Source organism: Neoarius graeffei, chromosome 14 (assembly GCF_027579695.1).
Source record: "Neoarius graeffei isolate fNeoGra1 chromosome 14, fNeoGra1.pri, whole genome shotgun sequence".
Lineage (NCBI taxonomy): Eukaryota > Metazoa > Chordata > Actinopteri > Siluriformes > Ariidae > Neoarius > Neoarius graeffei.
Genome location: NC_083582.1, coordinates 72,618,468 through 72,633,078, shown reverse-complemented (window position 1 = coordinate 72,633,078; position 14,611 = coordinate 72,618,468). Strand labels below are relative to the sequence as shown.

Sequence of the window (14,611 nt, the reverse complement as noted above, 5' to 3'; positions counted from 1 at the left end):
TTTTCGATTTTTTTCCCATTTTGTGCGCGGTGACGAGCGTTGTCGAAATTCGCCCCCCCACCGTTCAAGGAACGCTCCAGCAAAGTTCGGGCGGTGTGACCGGGGCCTTAGGAAAAGCAGCCAACAAATGCCAACAAACCAAGCATGCAAGTATTGGGGAACTCCTTAATCTTTAACAAATCAATATAAACTAACCTGAAACTATACACTACCGTTCAAAAGTTTGGGGTCACCCAGACAATTTTGTGTTTTCCATGAAAAGTCACACTTTTATTTACCACCATAAGTTGTAAAATGAATAGAAAATATAGTTAAGACTTTTTTCTGGCCATTTTGAGCATTTAATCGACCCCACAAATGTGATGCTCCAGAAACTCAATCTGCTCAAAGGAAGGTCAGTTTTATAGCTTCTCTAAAGAGCTCAACTGTTTTCAGCTGTGCTAACATGATTGTACAAGGGTTTTCTAATCATCCATTAGCCTTCTGAGGCAATGAGCAAACACATTGTACCATTAGAACACTGGAGTGAGAGTTGCTGGAAATGGGCCTCTATACACCTATGGAGATATTGCACCAAAAACCAGACATTTGCAGCTAGAATAGTCATTTACCACATTAGCAATGTATAGAGTGGATTTCTGATTAGTTTAAAGTGATCTTCATTGAAAAGAACAGTGCTTTTCTTTCAAAAATAAAGACATTTCAAAGTGACCCCAAACTTTTGAACGGTAGTGTACACACACACGAGCTACTGCTGCATCAAAGAGGAAAATAGGTGAGGCAGTGACTATTTATTATAATAACACCATACCTTTTTTTGCCTTCATAAAAGATAAGCACAGAGCTAGAGATGAAGCCAGCTAATCCACTGCCATTGCCTGTAGCTGCTCGGTCACACTGTCTGGCATTTAAACTGTCATTATTTTCCTGGATGCTGGTGCAACTTGTATTATTCTGTAATAGACGTTCAGTGCTCTTTAATGATCAGAGCCACTGATTTCGGCCTTGTACTGACCCACATTCGCCTGTGATGGTGTGTGTGCTATAAATCCCATTAACTCACTGCGTATTGATGACCAGTCTGTCCCACTGGCCTTTAATGTCGTCCTCTGATGGCTGCTCTGTAATATACAACCCATCAAACTCCAGCTTCCTGGCCACCTCTTTTTCCCTCTTAAAGATCACCAGGGGAACCTGGACGACACAGAGACTGATTATTTAGGTGTCTTTTAGACGTTTATCTGTTTAACTGTGAATCTCTAGCTGAGAAATACAATACTGTGTAAAAAAGTCTTAGGCACCCTATTTTTTTTTTCATACAAACTTTGTTATAGATTTCTATTTTATGACTTGTCGAGTCAGAACATTACAAAAACATTTTAGAGTTCCAAATGTTCGTTTTCCAGCACAAAATTAAATGTTGCAGGAAAAAAAAAAGTTTGTATCTGAGCAGTATATTCCATTAGAGACTACTTTTCAGATTAAAAAAGAAAACAGAATGAAAGCTACTGGGTTTTGGTGCAAAATTAAGAAGTGTCCAGAAGAACCTGTGGCTGGTTCTGTAAGACGCTCAGTAAAACCTACAGCTCGTTTCCTTATAAAACTGCACTCACTGGACCTCAGACTACTATTTTTTTTTAAAGCAAAGGGTCGTCTCACACCAAATATGGACTTTGTTTCATTTATTATAGCTTGCTGCTTACTGTTTATAGTATTTTTTCATATGTAGTGAAAATTCATTATGTCTGATTATTATAACTATTCTTTATGTTCGTTTCTTAAGACACGTATTTTTTAGTATGTTACCTCGTTTGTTGACAGTTTCGGCGAACACTTCCGCCTTCTTCAAAACAGTCACCAGATGTCGAGTGGTGACGTGCCTTATCAGCTGATGTTACTCTATGGAGGCGTGAACATCCCGCCCAATTTGACAGGTAGTCCACGCCTCCTGCTGTCAGGTCACTGCCCCAGGACGGCGCTCCAGGTGTGTGACAGCGCGTACGCTCCCTCGTCCCGGTTCATCGTCCTCTGCGCCCGCTTTCGTATCTCCACTGCCTCTAAAATCCAACGCTGGTATCTGTTCTCTTCAGCGCGAATGACTCTGGCCTCTTCCCAATTCATTATATGATTCTGTCGTTTGCAGTGGTCTGAAATGGCTGATTTTAAGTTTTCTTGGTTTGCTTTTTCTTTTTTGTATCTTGAGTCTTTTTGTTGTTTCTTTTTCACATTCTAATTGGTGTTCTTTCCTGCGAGTGTGGAAGCATCTGCCCGTTTCACCAATATAGACTTTATTGCATGAACGGCAAGGGATTTCATATATGACATTGCATTTATATTTTGTCTTTGGGGTGAACTAGTAGGTCAACATAGTAGAAAACCGGTTAAAAGCAGACAGAATCCTGAAAAAACGTACAAAACTTACAGCACAGGACATAAAACTATTACATTTCATTTCCACGTCCACATATTTCCAATTCAGAGGTACAATCTACAGACAAAAAGAGGGATTTGCAATGGGGGACCCGCTATCTGCCACTCTATGCAACTTTTTTATGGAGGATCTGGAAACTCGAGCCATAGAAACAGCACCGGATGACTGCAAACCTATCTTCTGGAAAAGATACGTTGATGACATTCTTGAAATAACCAAAACAGGCCACACACAACAACTCACGGATCATCTAAACTCCATAGACAAGACAGGCAACATCAAATTCACACACGAAGAGGAAACGGACAAGACAATAGCATTTCTGGACCTAAAAATACACCACACAGAAGAAGGTAATATCAGAATTACAACATACAGAAAACCTAGACATACCGACCAATATCTTCTCTGGACATCTGAACATCCCATAGCACATAAAATGTCAGTAATCAGAACACTATACGACCAAGCACAGAACATCACGGAGGAGAAAGACAGACAGGAGGAAGAACAACACATCCAACAGGCATTAAAAAACTGCCAATATCCACTGTGGGCAATTCGAAAAGGAAAATTACAGACACAAACAAAGGAAAAAAACAAACAAACAAGAAAAAACAAACCGGGGCTTTGTCACACTACCATACATAAAAGGAGTTACAGAACACATCCAACGATCCATGAGGAAATGCCACATCAACACCCCGGTCAAACCATACAAGAACCTCCGACAGCTGCTAGTTCACCCCAAAGACAAAATACAACTGGACAATAAATGCAACGTCATCTATGAAATCCCTTGCCGGTCATGCAATAAAGTCTATTTTGGTGAAACGGGCAGATGCTTCCACACTCGCAGGAAAGAACACCAATTAGAATGTGAAAAAGAAACAACAAAAAGACTCACAAGATCCGAAAAAGAAAAAGCAAACCAAGAAAACTTAAAATCAGCCATTTCAGACCACTGCAAACGACAGAATCATATAATGAATTGGGAAGAGGCCAGAGTCATTCGCGCTGAAGAGAATAGATACCAGCGTTGGATTTTAGAGGCAGTGGAGATACGAAAGCGGGCGCAGAGGACGATGAACCGGGACGAGGGAGCGTACGCGCTGTCGCACACCTGGAGCGCCGTCCTGGGGCAGCGACCTGACAGCAGGAGGCGTGAACTACCTGTCAAATTGGGCGGGACGTTCACGCCTCCATAGAGTAACATCAGCTGATAAGGCACGTCACCACTCGACATCTGGTGACTGTTTTGAAGAAGGTGGAAGTGTTCGCCGAAACCGTCAACAAACGAGGTAACATACTAAAAAATACGTGTCTTAAGAAACGAACAGAAAGAATAGTATTTTTTCATGTTGAAGCATTTCATTTCATTATTTTTTAAGCCATTTTTGGTCGACAGCATTTCTTTACATGTGCCTTCGACTTTTGCACAGGACTGCGGATCGATACGGACTACCGAAGTCCATTAGAATGTTTTAACAGTGAATTTTTACTTAAAAAGTGATTGCTAATGGATATTTTATTACTACAGCTTTTAGAAGCTATAAACTGGGTTTCTACACAACAGTCCTATCCCATTATTTTCGAACAACTGATAAATTATAGTATAGTAAAGTGGTCATATTGAGTCATCACATACAGTACCAGTCAAAAGGTTGGACACACCTTCTAATTCAATGTTTTTTTTTTCTTTATTTTTATTCATTAAGACATTTCGTGTCTTAAAGTAATGATGGATGTGGTTTCTCTTTTCTTTGTTGAGCGGTTCTTGACATAATATGGATTACTACAGTTGTGGAATCGGGCTATTTACTGTATTTTTATTATTTACTATTTTCTGTTTGATGGGTCGGGTCATACCAAAGACCATCATGAAAATAGTACCTGCTGCCATCTGGCGAGGCATGCCGTAATACAGATGCAAGTAGGGAGTCAAACTCTCATGGTTGCCAGAGGACCAGACCCACTTTTTTTTTTTTATAAATACCCAGCCACTGGGATTGCACAAGCCAGTGAAAGGGATGGGTAGTAGTGGTGGCATCCCTCATCTGACAGTAGCAACAGAAAGGCAAGATGCCCAAGGAGACTTGCAATAATAATAATAATAATAATAATAGAAACAGAGATTGGTGCCACCCAATGCACCTTAAGGACCTGGTTATTACTAGGATGGGAGACTAGGCCGGTTTTTGACTAACTTGTGGGTTTTTTGTTTGTTTTTTGGTGAATGTGTCCATATAATATAAAGAACATTACACGGTGGTGTGAAGATATGAAGTTTATGTTTTCTTCTCATCTCATCTCATTATCTGTAGCCGCTTTATCCTGTTCTACAGGGTCGCAGGCAAGCTGGAGCCTATCCCAGCTGACTACGGGCGAAAGGCGGGGTACACCCTGGACAAGTCGCCAGGTCATCACAGGGCTGACACATAGACACAGACAACCATTCACACTCACATTCACACCTACGCTCAATTTAGAGTCACCATGTCTAACCTAACCTGCATGTCTTTGGACTGTGGGGGAAACCGGAGGACCCGGAGGAAACCCACGCGGACCTTCTTGCTGTGAGGCGACAGCGCTAACCACTACACCACCATGCCGCCCTTATGTTTTCTTTTTGAAAAATATTTAATTCATTTGCTTCATTCACTCGTGAATATATTCACCACTCGAAGATAAACTTCATATCTTTGTGCAACCATGTAAATTCCTCTATATACACACACTACATTGGTCCATCTGGATGAGGGGAGGGGAAATTATGTGAGAATGCTGTTCATAGATTATAGTTCAGCATTTAACACCATAATCCCCCTTCGCCTGGCTGATAAGATGAGGGCGCTGGGATTTAACACCCAGTTGTGCAATTGGGTGCTCAGCTTCCTCACGGATCGCCCCCAAGTGGTCAGAATGGGGGGGGGGGGGTGTCACTTCAGGGAAGTTGACCCTCAACATTGGCTCGCCCCAGGGTTGTGTTTTAAGTCCATTGCTCTATAACATCTACACACACGACTGCACAACCACCAGCAGTTCCACTTCCATCATCAAATTTGCTGACGACACCGTGGTGCTGGGTCTCATCTCACAAAAAAACGAGCAGGCTTACCTGAAGGAGGTGGCTGACCTAGCACTGTGGTGCCAGTCCAACAACTTGGCCCTGAATGTCAGCAAGACAAAGGAAATGGTGGTGGACTTCAGGAAGGTGCAGAGCAGGACATATACACCACTCACCATTAGCCGGGAGCCTGTGGAGAGGGTCCCCAGCTTCAAGTACCCGGGGGTACATCTGACTGAGAACCTCTCCTGGTCACTACAAACACAACACCTCACAGCGAAATCCAGGCAGCGGCTGTACTTTCTCCGTCGACTGAGGAAGTTTAAGGTCTCCCCTTCCATCTCACAGCGGTGGAGAGTGTCCTAACAGGCTGTATTACGGCCTGGTTTGGGAACTGTACAGCATGTGACCAGAAAGCACTGCAGAGAGTGGTGCGCTCTGCGGAACGGACAATCAGAGCCCGCCTACCGAGTCTGATGGACATGTACACAAAGAGGGTGGGAGCTAGGGCCAGGAAAATCATGCAGGATGCCTCACACCCAAACTCTAACCTCTTTACCCTGCTGAATTCGGGCAGACGACTACGAAGTCTCCATGCACGAACAGAGAGACTGAGGAAGAGTTTTTATCCACAGGCAGTTAGACTGCTAAACTCAGTACATTTTAAATAATCCCTTTTACTACAGTTTTTATATCAGTGTTAGAGGACTCATTTTCCTCTTTTTAACTGTGCACATTTCATTTTTATCTTGTTGTTATCCCCAGGCTATTTTAACTTACTCATTAGTATTTTAGACTTGTTTTTTACATGTCATGCTTCAGGAGTCATCTTTTACTTTTCTAGTGCGGTTACTTATTTGCATATGTTGTTTTTATTCTTATTTATTTATTTATTTATTTATATGCTGAGCTGATGACCCCTTTAACATTTCACTACATGTAAAATGTATGTGACAAATAAAAGCACTTGACTTGACTTCACACACACACACACACACACACACAACTAGGACAAATTTGAACATTGCGCCACAAAACAAAACTGTTTATTTTCATCACTAATGGTGACCATGAACATAGTTACTACACTTTGATTTGGTGTGGTAAAACATTCGGACTTTACAGTCATGGAAGCCCCACCTTGAGGCAGTAGTATCCAATGATGCAGAAGAAGGAGATGATGGTGTGGAGGATGGCGAGGATGCGCAGCGTGGGCTCCATGTAGCCGCTACTTTCCTCTAGCACAAAGTGCACCGTAACGGGCCGATCGCTGGAAGAGTCACTTTGCGTGTCCCACCGCAGTCCGCTGTCCAGTGATGACGTGCTGTACACCACCTGCTTTTCCTCTTTTACTGCAGAGGAAGTGGAAACCTGCAAACAACAGGAACATGTATTTAAAACAGGTACAGTAAAGCCTACACTAGGAATGAACAGATATTGTATTTTAAAGAAATATAAATTAAAAAAAAGGAGGCACAATATCACAATATCCATCTGGTTACAATTAGATGCGAGCGTCGGGACTGGGATCCAGTGTTGCAGCTGAGTCACTAAACCTCGAGTCCGAGTCCAGTCTCGAGTCCCCAGTGTTCAGGTCCGAGTCAAGTCCAAGTCATCAAAAAAAAATTTGAGTCAAGTCCGAGTCGAGTCCACTATTGATCCGAGTCGAGTCCGAGAACAAGACTCCAACCGCACCATGTGACGGTGTCCGTTTCAGCACCATTAACATTAGTTTGTTCCTGAACATGGCGTATGAACAGGTGAATGTGTTACACAGGGAGTGTGAAGTATTCTGTCAGAGATGGTTGGGAGACGCACGCAAGTGCAGAAGGTGCGTTTATTAATACAAGTGAAGACGGTAAACAATCCAGAATGGCAGGCAAAATCATAAAACAGGCGATAGGTCGAGCGAGGCACAAACAGGCTATCGTAGACTCGGCAGAATCAAAGACGAGAAACAGGAAATCAGGAAACCAAACAAGGAAATAAGGCTTGGTAACGTGTCAGCAATGCAACTTAATACTTTGCAAAGTAAGTGTGTTTTCACAGTTTTCATATCGGTGTGCTGAATGCGCCTTAATCCTGTGCAGGTGTGAGTCATTTACGGCGCGTGAGAGTCCGCTTGGTGTACGCGCTGTCCAGAGCGCGCCCGAGAGTCTATCTGATGCACGCGCCAAGGAGCGCAGGTGTGACACTGTTGCATGAAATTAGTATAAAAATTAACACAGATATAAATATCTTATGCCAAATTATTATGGCACGTTACAAAAAACAAAGAAAAAAAAATCTGAGTCCTCGTCTCCAATTTACGAGTCCGAATGCAGTTAATGTACGAGTCCGAGTCATCAGTGCTCAAGTCCAAGTTGAGGCACGAGTCCTTAAAATTAGGGCACGAGTCGGACTCGAGTACTAAAAGCCTGCTGGGATCTCACAGGGTCACGCAAGCAGAAGGTTTCATGCAGGCATGAGGAATGGGCTAGATCTGAAGCTCGTGGACAAAGAAAAAACACTTTCATTAACATGAAGTTGGGGTGCTGTGCAAAGCATTCGCATCATTCATTCATTCATTCATTCATCCTTAACCCTTTGATGCAAAACATGGGTCAAAAGTGACCCGGCTGAGTTTTTATCTTCTATATCTTTGCAATAAATTAATTCCGTCATTCAGTATTCAAGGTATTCCTCAATTAACTTGTTTTTGATCATCATACATCCTTATTTTATTTTTTCCTTTCTTACTTTTTGAATAAAAACCCTTTTTGTATCACTACCCTTCTAATGCACAACATGGGTCAAAAACGACCTGCATTCATTTTCCAGGTTATTTCATGTATGGCTGAGTGTTTCTATGATATACTTTTGAAATAAATTCATTTTGTCATTTACTTTTCCAAATATGCAGTAAATATCTTGTTTTTGTTTCGCACAAATCATCATTTTTATTTTTCCTTTCTTAAGTTATGAACAAGCACAGCTTTTGTAATTCTACATCAAGTTTACACACATGGGTCAGAACCGACCCGCATGCATTTACTCCAGCGTTTGGTGGGAACTGTGACTTGTGCTTGTGTCAGACAGTTCACAGCTCAGCACAGCGCCCTTTGCCCATCTCATACATGGAAGTAATGTTTTTAAATTGTTCTAACATCACCTTAGAAAAAAATTGATTATGTTTAGGTTACCTTGAGAGTGAGTAGATTACTTGTCAGAAAGTTACAAGTAATTACTATTAGCTACCGAGCTGTTGACATATTCTACTTTAGTTAGCTAATTTTATTGTAGTTGGCTTAGCTAACGACATAGTTAATAAATAAATAACTGGCCCCATTCACTGCTAAAGTAATTACTTGAAACAAATTATTATTATAGTATTAAGACATTTAATTTTAAATCACACTTGGATAACCCATGTGTAGTAATATAAAAAGTATTTTTGTTCATAAAGTAGGAAAGAAAAAAATTAAATTAATGATTTGTGCTAATTAAAAACAAGATATTTAAAGAATACTTGGAATATTCAATCATAAAATAAACTGATTTCAAAAGATAGAGCAAAGAAAAACTCAGTCAGCATGAAATAACCTGGAAAATAAATGCGGGTCATTTTTGACCCATGTTGTGCATTAGAAGGGGTGTGCATATGTTTTGCATCAAAGGGTTAATCACTGCCTGGTCAGCGTCATGGTAGTTTAAATTAGGCTACTGGTTTGTAGTTTTATATCATATTTTGGGAACGAACTAAATTCTTTAAAATATATATGGAAACATAGAAAACATGACGCTGGGGTATAAAATATACATATGTCGAACACTAATCATCCCTAGTACGATAAAACCTGTAATAATACACTATAAATCTGGTGAGATTTGTCCTGTTACCCAAAGCACAGCTTTACCTTGTAGAACAGCAGGATGAAGTTGATTGCAAAGGCCACAAACAAAGCCAGCATTCTCATGTTGTAGAAATTCCGTGCAAAATAGTTCTGTAATAGGACAGAAGGAAAAACATCATACATCACTTCTGTCAGCAGAAGTAAATAACAGAAGTTTTGGTGAGACATGATCCGTAAAGCCGTGAATGAACCTTCCCACGAATAGCATGACATGAAAATTGAATGGATATTATTACGACCTCAACGTCTTAAAAACATTCGATTCGCGATATTTTCTTAATATCTTCCGATCTAATTTGGAGGTTCTGTAATGACCCTGCGTAACTAGTGAGCTGATGTGTGGATTAGGGGAAAGTGTTTCGTGCCATTTTAATGAGAGGAGTAGTGTAACTTCAGGACATCATTTTGCAGCAAGTTCATGTGAGACTCTCTTACTAGCAGCTTGCGCTGGTAGGCGATGATCTTCTTCCAGAAGGCAGACTCTTGTAGATCTGGCTCATCTGATTTGGAGGAGCGGTTGAGCTGAGTCTTCCTTTTCTTTGGCATTTCCTTCTTCTTTTCCTTTTTCTCCCCGTCCTCTCCTCTGTGGTAGACACAAAAATTGTGCTTTTCAAAAACGTCTCTTAATCAGTAAAAGAAGGTAACTTCTTTCGAACACCACACTGAACATGAAAGTAAAGACTAGTTAGGAATGTTCTGCAAATTTGTTTCAAGACCATACTATCAGAAAAGATCATGTAAAATCATACTCTGCTTTCTCAGACACTGTCTTGGTCTCATCTGCGGCTTCTTTCTCATCGGTTGATGAGGATGAACCCTTCACCTTCCAAAAAAAAAAAAAAAAAAAAGGGAGTTGTTCAGGAAGCTGTTCAATAAATGATTTTGGCACAAATTAGATGGAAATCACAACATCCACAATCTTTCATCGTTTTTCTGAGTTTAAACACTACATTTTCCTGGAATGTTACCTTCACGTATTATCATCTGGTATTTTGGTCAAGTTGCCTTTCTTTTTTTTTTTAGATTTTTTTTTTTGGGCTTTTTTCACCTTTATTGGATAGGACAGTGTAGAGACAGGACAGGAAATGAGCGGGAGAGAGAGAAGGGGAGGGATCGGGAAATGACCTCGGGTCGGAATCGAACCCGGGTCCCCGGATTTATGGTATGGCGCCTTAGCCACCTGAGCCACGACACCCCCCAAGTTGCCTTTCTTTACACAGTTTGTGTTTTGTGCTTACACAACACAAAGCAGGGCGTAATGCATGCTATTAAAGGGCTGATGACACGAACATGACTCTATGCAATTTCTTAAATAAACTATACAACATGGCAAACATGTTAGATTTCTGTTATAATTACGTGAAAAGAAGCTGTTGTTACGCGAATATCCAACTTTTAATTGCACAGCGCAAGAAAACTGGGTCCGTGGCTCGCGGCCATGTTGTGACGTCAGCGGGAGAACACGCTGCGGTTCACTGGCTGTTCTACTCTGGTTCTACTCAATGGAAATGGCGCATGAAAACGCCGGTGAACTCTCTAGTGCTAGCTCTTCCTCTTCTGGGAGTCTAGAATTGTGTTGATCTCTTCCGAATAGAATCTATGATAGCCTACCCTCTTTACCCTTTGCCTCTCGTTGCTAGGCAGCAGTTACATGAAAGCCGCAAGCTTTCACAAGCAAATACATGACTGATATCACGCCGACTTTATGATTACATTTATGATCATCATGTAGAATCTATAGCTCTACGTACCTTTATCTTATGTCGTTTCACAACATGTTCTGACAGGAGGACTGTCTTTGGATCCGGCATAGCTACGAGTAGACCCCCTCCGGAATACTGGCAGTGTTGCCAGATTGGGAGGAATCCCGCCCAGTTGGGCGGTTTCAAGTGCATTTTGGTGGGTTTTGAACATATTTTGGGCTGGAAAACTTCAGCAGTATCTGGCAACAGATACTGCTGAAGTTTTCCAGCCCAAAATATGTTCAAAATCCACCAAAATGCACTTGAAACCGCTCAACTGGGCGGGAAACCTCCCAATCTGGCAACACTGTGTAGGCACTGCTGATGGTAGTAACACACGTTTGTGCTGAACTGAACACCCAAGAGATTCTTTTAAGCTGGGAAGGGTGTCAAAACAATCCAAATCGAAGTGTTCAGAGCACAGGACGGATGTTGGTGAGGGCTCCCACTTGTCACGAGTGCGCCTGACTTGCTTCACCCACTTCGCATGCAGCTCGAGATCTCTGGGAAACCTGAATAAACTTACCCCATCCTTGTAGGTTTTGGAGCACAAGCCGGCAACACAACGCGAAGGCATAATAACTATATATATATAAAATGTATAATAATAATACTAATAATAATGACAAACTGAACACCTGTCGCATCAACAACTAACTGGTAAGTTAGGAGGAAGGTTCTTTCGCTGACGTCATATAGCTCCTCCTCTTTCGTCTCCTGGGTGCTGCAGCCCTGTCAAATGTGCCCAAATAGCCGCATTTTTTATCATAACTTGTAAAATAGGCGCCTTCGTGAATTAATATATGGATCATCGGGAATTACTTTTTATGTTATAAAACATCGCCAAAGATGTCAAAAACGTGTCATCAGCACTTTAAAGGTCACAAACTTTAAAAAATGACTTTTAAATAGAAAAATGCTTTCCGGGAACAGAAGGAGCCGAAGACATCATTGGATTATTATTAAAACATGAAACAAACAAGTTATATCTAGTGTTGTGTCATAATAAGAGCCAAGATGCAAACACTGATTTCCATAAAGCTAGTCAGTATTGTGAAAAAAAAGTTCTTCAAAACAGGCTTTGGGTGACTTTTAAGGACTGTAAATAGCTGCCATGCTTTTTTTCTAAACCAACATTTAGACAAACGGATACTTCATCACAGTACTGGCTCCAGTGTTATTGATATCAGTAATCTACGTAAGGGTTTCAGATAGACTTAAGGGCACTGTATGTCCCTGTTACCGTGTGTCTTCTGCGGAGTTCAGGCGAGGGTGTAGGGGGCGGTGGCATGGGTGTATTAAGCAGGTCTGTCAGGCTGGCATTGGGGTTATGTGGCATGAGTTTGTACTGTCCTCCTTCCCTCCTTAAATCCAGCCCAAATATATCAGACAGCAGGTCAGTGTCTTCCGCAGCCACTGCGAGGTCGGCCAAGTCTTCCTCAGGTGAAGTTTTCTCTGCAGGTTTCCTCTCCACCTCCTCACTCTCACCTCTCACCTCATCCTGTGTCGGGTCAGGCATGTTGGCCAGCAGCTCGGACACTTTCATGGTCTTGGCTCCCTCCACCAAGCTTCCACCCAGGAAGCTGCTGTAGATGATGCGGAAGAAGCCACGGGCCACACTGAAAGCAAAGTGCAGCAGCCCCATGAACACACTCCAGCAGAAAGCAGCCAGGGCGGTCACCATGTCTTTCACTGTCATCTTCTTAGCCTTCTTCAGCTGCTTCTTCAGACTCTTCATAGACAGCACCTTAAAGTTCAGTGCATTCAATTACATCACAATACTTTGATTTAAATTTCCTTTAGTGTCAGATCAAATATACCCGGACATTGTGAAATTCTTTTCTAGTGCTACAACATTATTTCGACTTAACAATTCATTTTAATATCAATGTCAGTCAAAATAATTACGTTATAACACAGTATTTACTCAAAATAGTGATATGAGATCTTGAAATAATGAACTTATATTTTTGAACAACACAGCACTTAAAAATACAAATAAAAAAAAAATGTGCCCTTGAGAGAGTTTATATTCAAGAACACACATGCATCCCTTTTTTCTTCTCGTCATTGTGATTTTGGTTTTGCTTTTACTTACACTTGCTTTATTTATTTTTATTTTTGTTTTTAGTACCTGCTGTAGTTCTTTCAATTTCTTGTTATGAATTTTGAGTTGAGTTTTTTTTTTTTTTGGTTTGTTAATTTGCTTTGCATTCCAGGTCTTCTATACGGCTACTGAACAGACATTTTAATCGCCTAATGCCCCAGTGAAAAGTATGACTTCCAGTATTTCAGTCAAATGAAAATGGTCATGGTTTCATTACTGAGCTATGTTGTCTGGGGCAATTTGCCCTTGGTAGGGTTTCCCAAGGCAAACCAGTCTGAAGCGAGGGGTCAGACCACGTACGACTCTAAACAAGTCTATGAGAAGGAGGAACTCATGGAAGCATGAAGCTCATCTGGACCAGGGATACCAGGACACACACCCCCTCCCTTGACTGGCCAAGCAGAGTGCAGCTTTGGCAGATGTTCCGCATATCCACTGCTGAGCCAGTTGTATGGACTACAGCCATAAGGTTGTTGGTTCCTGTCGTGGCAGTAATCCCCGAACCCTGTGCTGGACATAAGTGGTAAAGGGAGCAATCAAGCTGAAGGAGCCCTATTGAGCTTGGTTAGCTTGTAAGACTCTGGAGGCAGCTGACGGATACCGAGTGGCTAAGCAGAGTGTAGCTTTGGCAGATACAGAAGCAAAAACTTGGGTGTTGGGGGGGGGTGTTCAATGAAGGCGTGGAGCATGACTTTTGGTCCCCCTCAAAGAGATTCTGGGAAACCATCAGATGACTCAGGAGGAGGAAGCAATGCTTTGCTTCCCAACTGGGGATGGAGTGCTGCTGACCTCAACTGAGGACATAGGTGGTGAAAGGATTACTTCAAGGATTTTCTGAATCCCACTGACATGCCTTCCATAGAGGAAGCAGTGCATGCATACTCAAAGGGGGATTCTCATATCACCAGTGCTGAGGTCACTCAAGTGATTAATAAACTCTTCAGTGACAGGGACCCAGAGGTGGAGGAGATCCACCTTGACTTCCTTAAGGCTCTAGGTAATGTGGTCTTGGTTGACATGCCTTTTCAAAGTTGCATGGAGGTCGGGGACAGTGCCTCTGGACTGGCAGACTGGGGTGGTGGGCCCCCTTTTAAAAATGGAGGACAGGACGGTGTGTTCCAATTTTAGGGGAATCACACTCCTCAGCCTCCCTGGGAAGGTCTATACCAGGGTGCTAGAGAGGGGAGTCCATATGTTAGTCGAACCTCAGATTCAGGAGGAACACTGCAGTTTACATCCTGGTTGTGGAACAATGAACCAGCTTTTTACCCTCACAAGGGTACTGGAAGGTGCATGGGAGTTTGTCCAACCAGTCCATATGTGCTTTGTTGACTTAGAAAAGGCATATGACTGTGTCCCACTGAGGTGTCC

At 42.0% G+C, this 14,611-nt stretch overlaps 1 protein-coding gene across 1 annotated transcript in view; it reads right to left on the bottom strand.

Annotated features, from left to right (window-relative positions):
• ryr2a (ryanodine receptor 2a (cardiac)) overlaps positions 1–14,611 on the bottom strand; it is a 589,347-nt gene that overhangs the window by 61,098 nt on the left and 513,638 nt on the right. Inside the window, exons 92-97 of the mRNA XM_060940301.1 lie at positions 12,377–12,880; positions 10,141–10,214; positions 9,827–9,974; positions 9,395–9,481; positions 6,639–6,869; positions 1,064–1,194 (exon numbers count right to left, since the gene is read on the bottom strand). Of these exons, the coding sequence (XP_060796284.1) occupies positions 1,064–1,194; positions 6,639–6,869; positions 9,395–9,481; positions 9,827–9,974; positions 10,141–10,214; positions 12,377–12,880 (1,175 nt within the window). The remainder of the gene's footprint in view (positions 1–1,063; positions 1,195–6,638; positions 6,870–9,394; positions 9,482–9,826; positions 9,975–10,140; positions 10,215–12,376; positions 12,881–14,611) is intronic.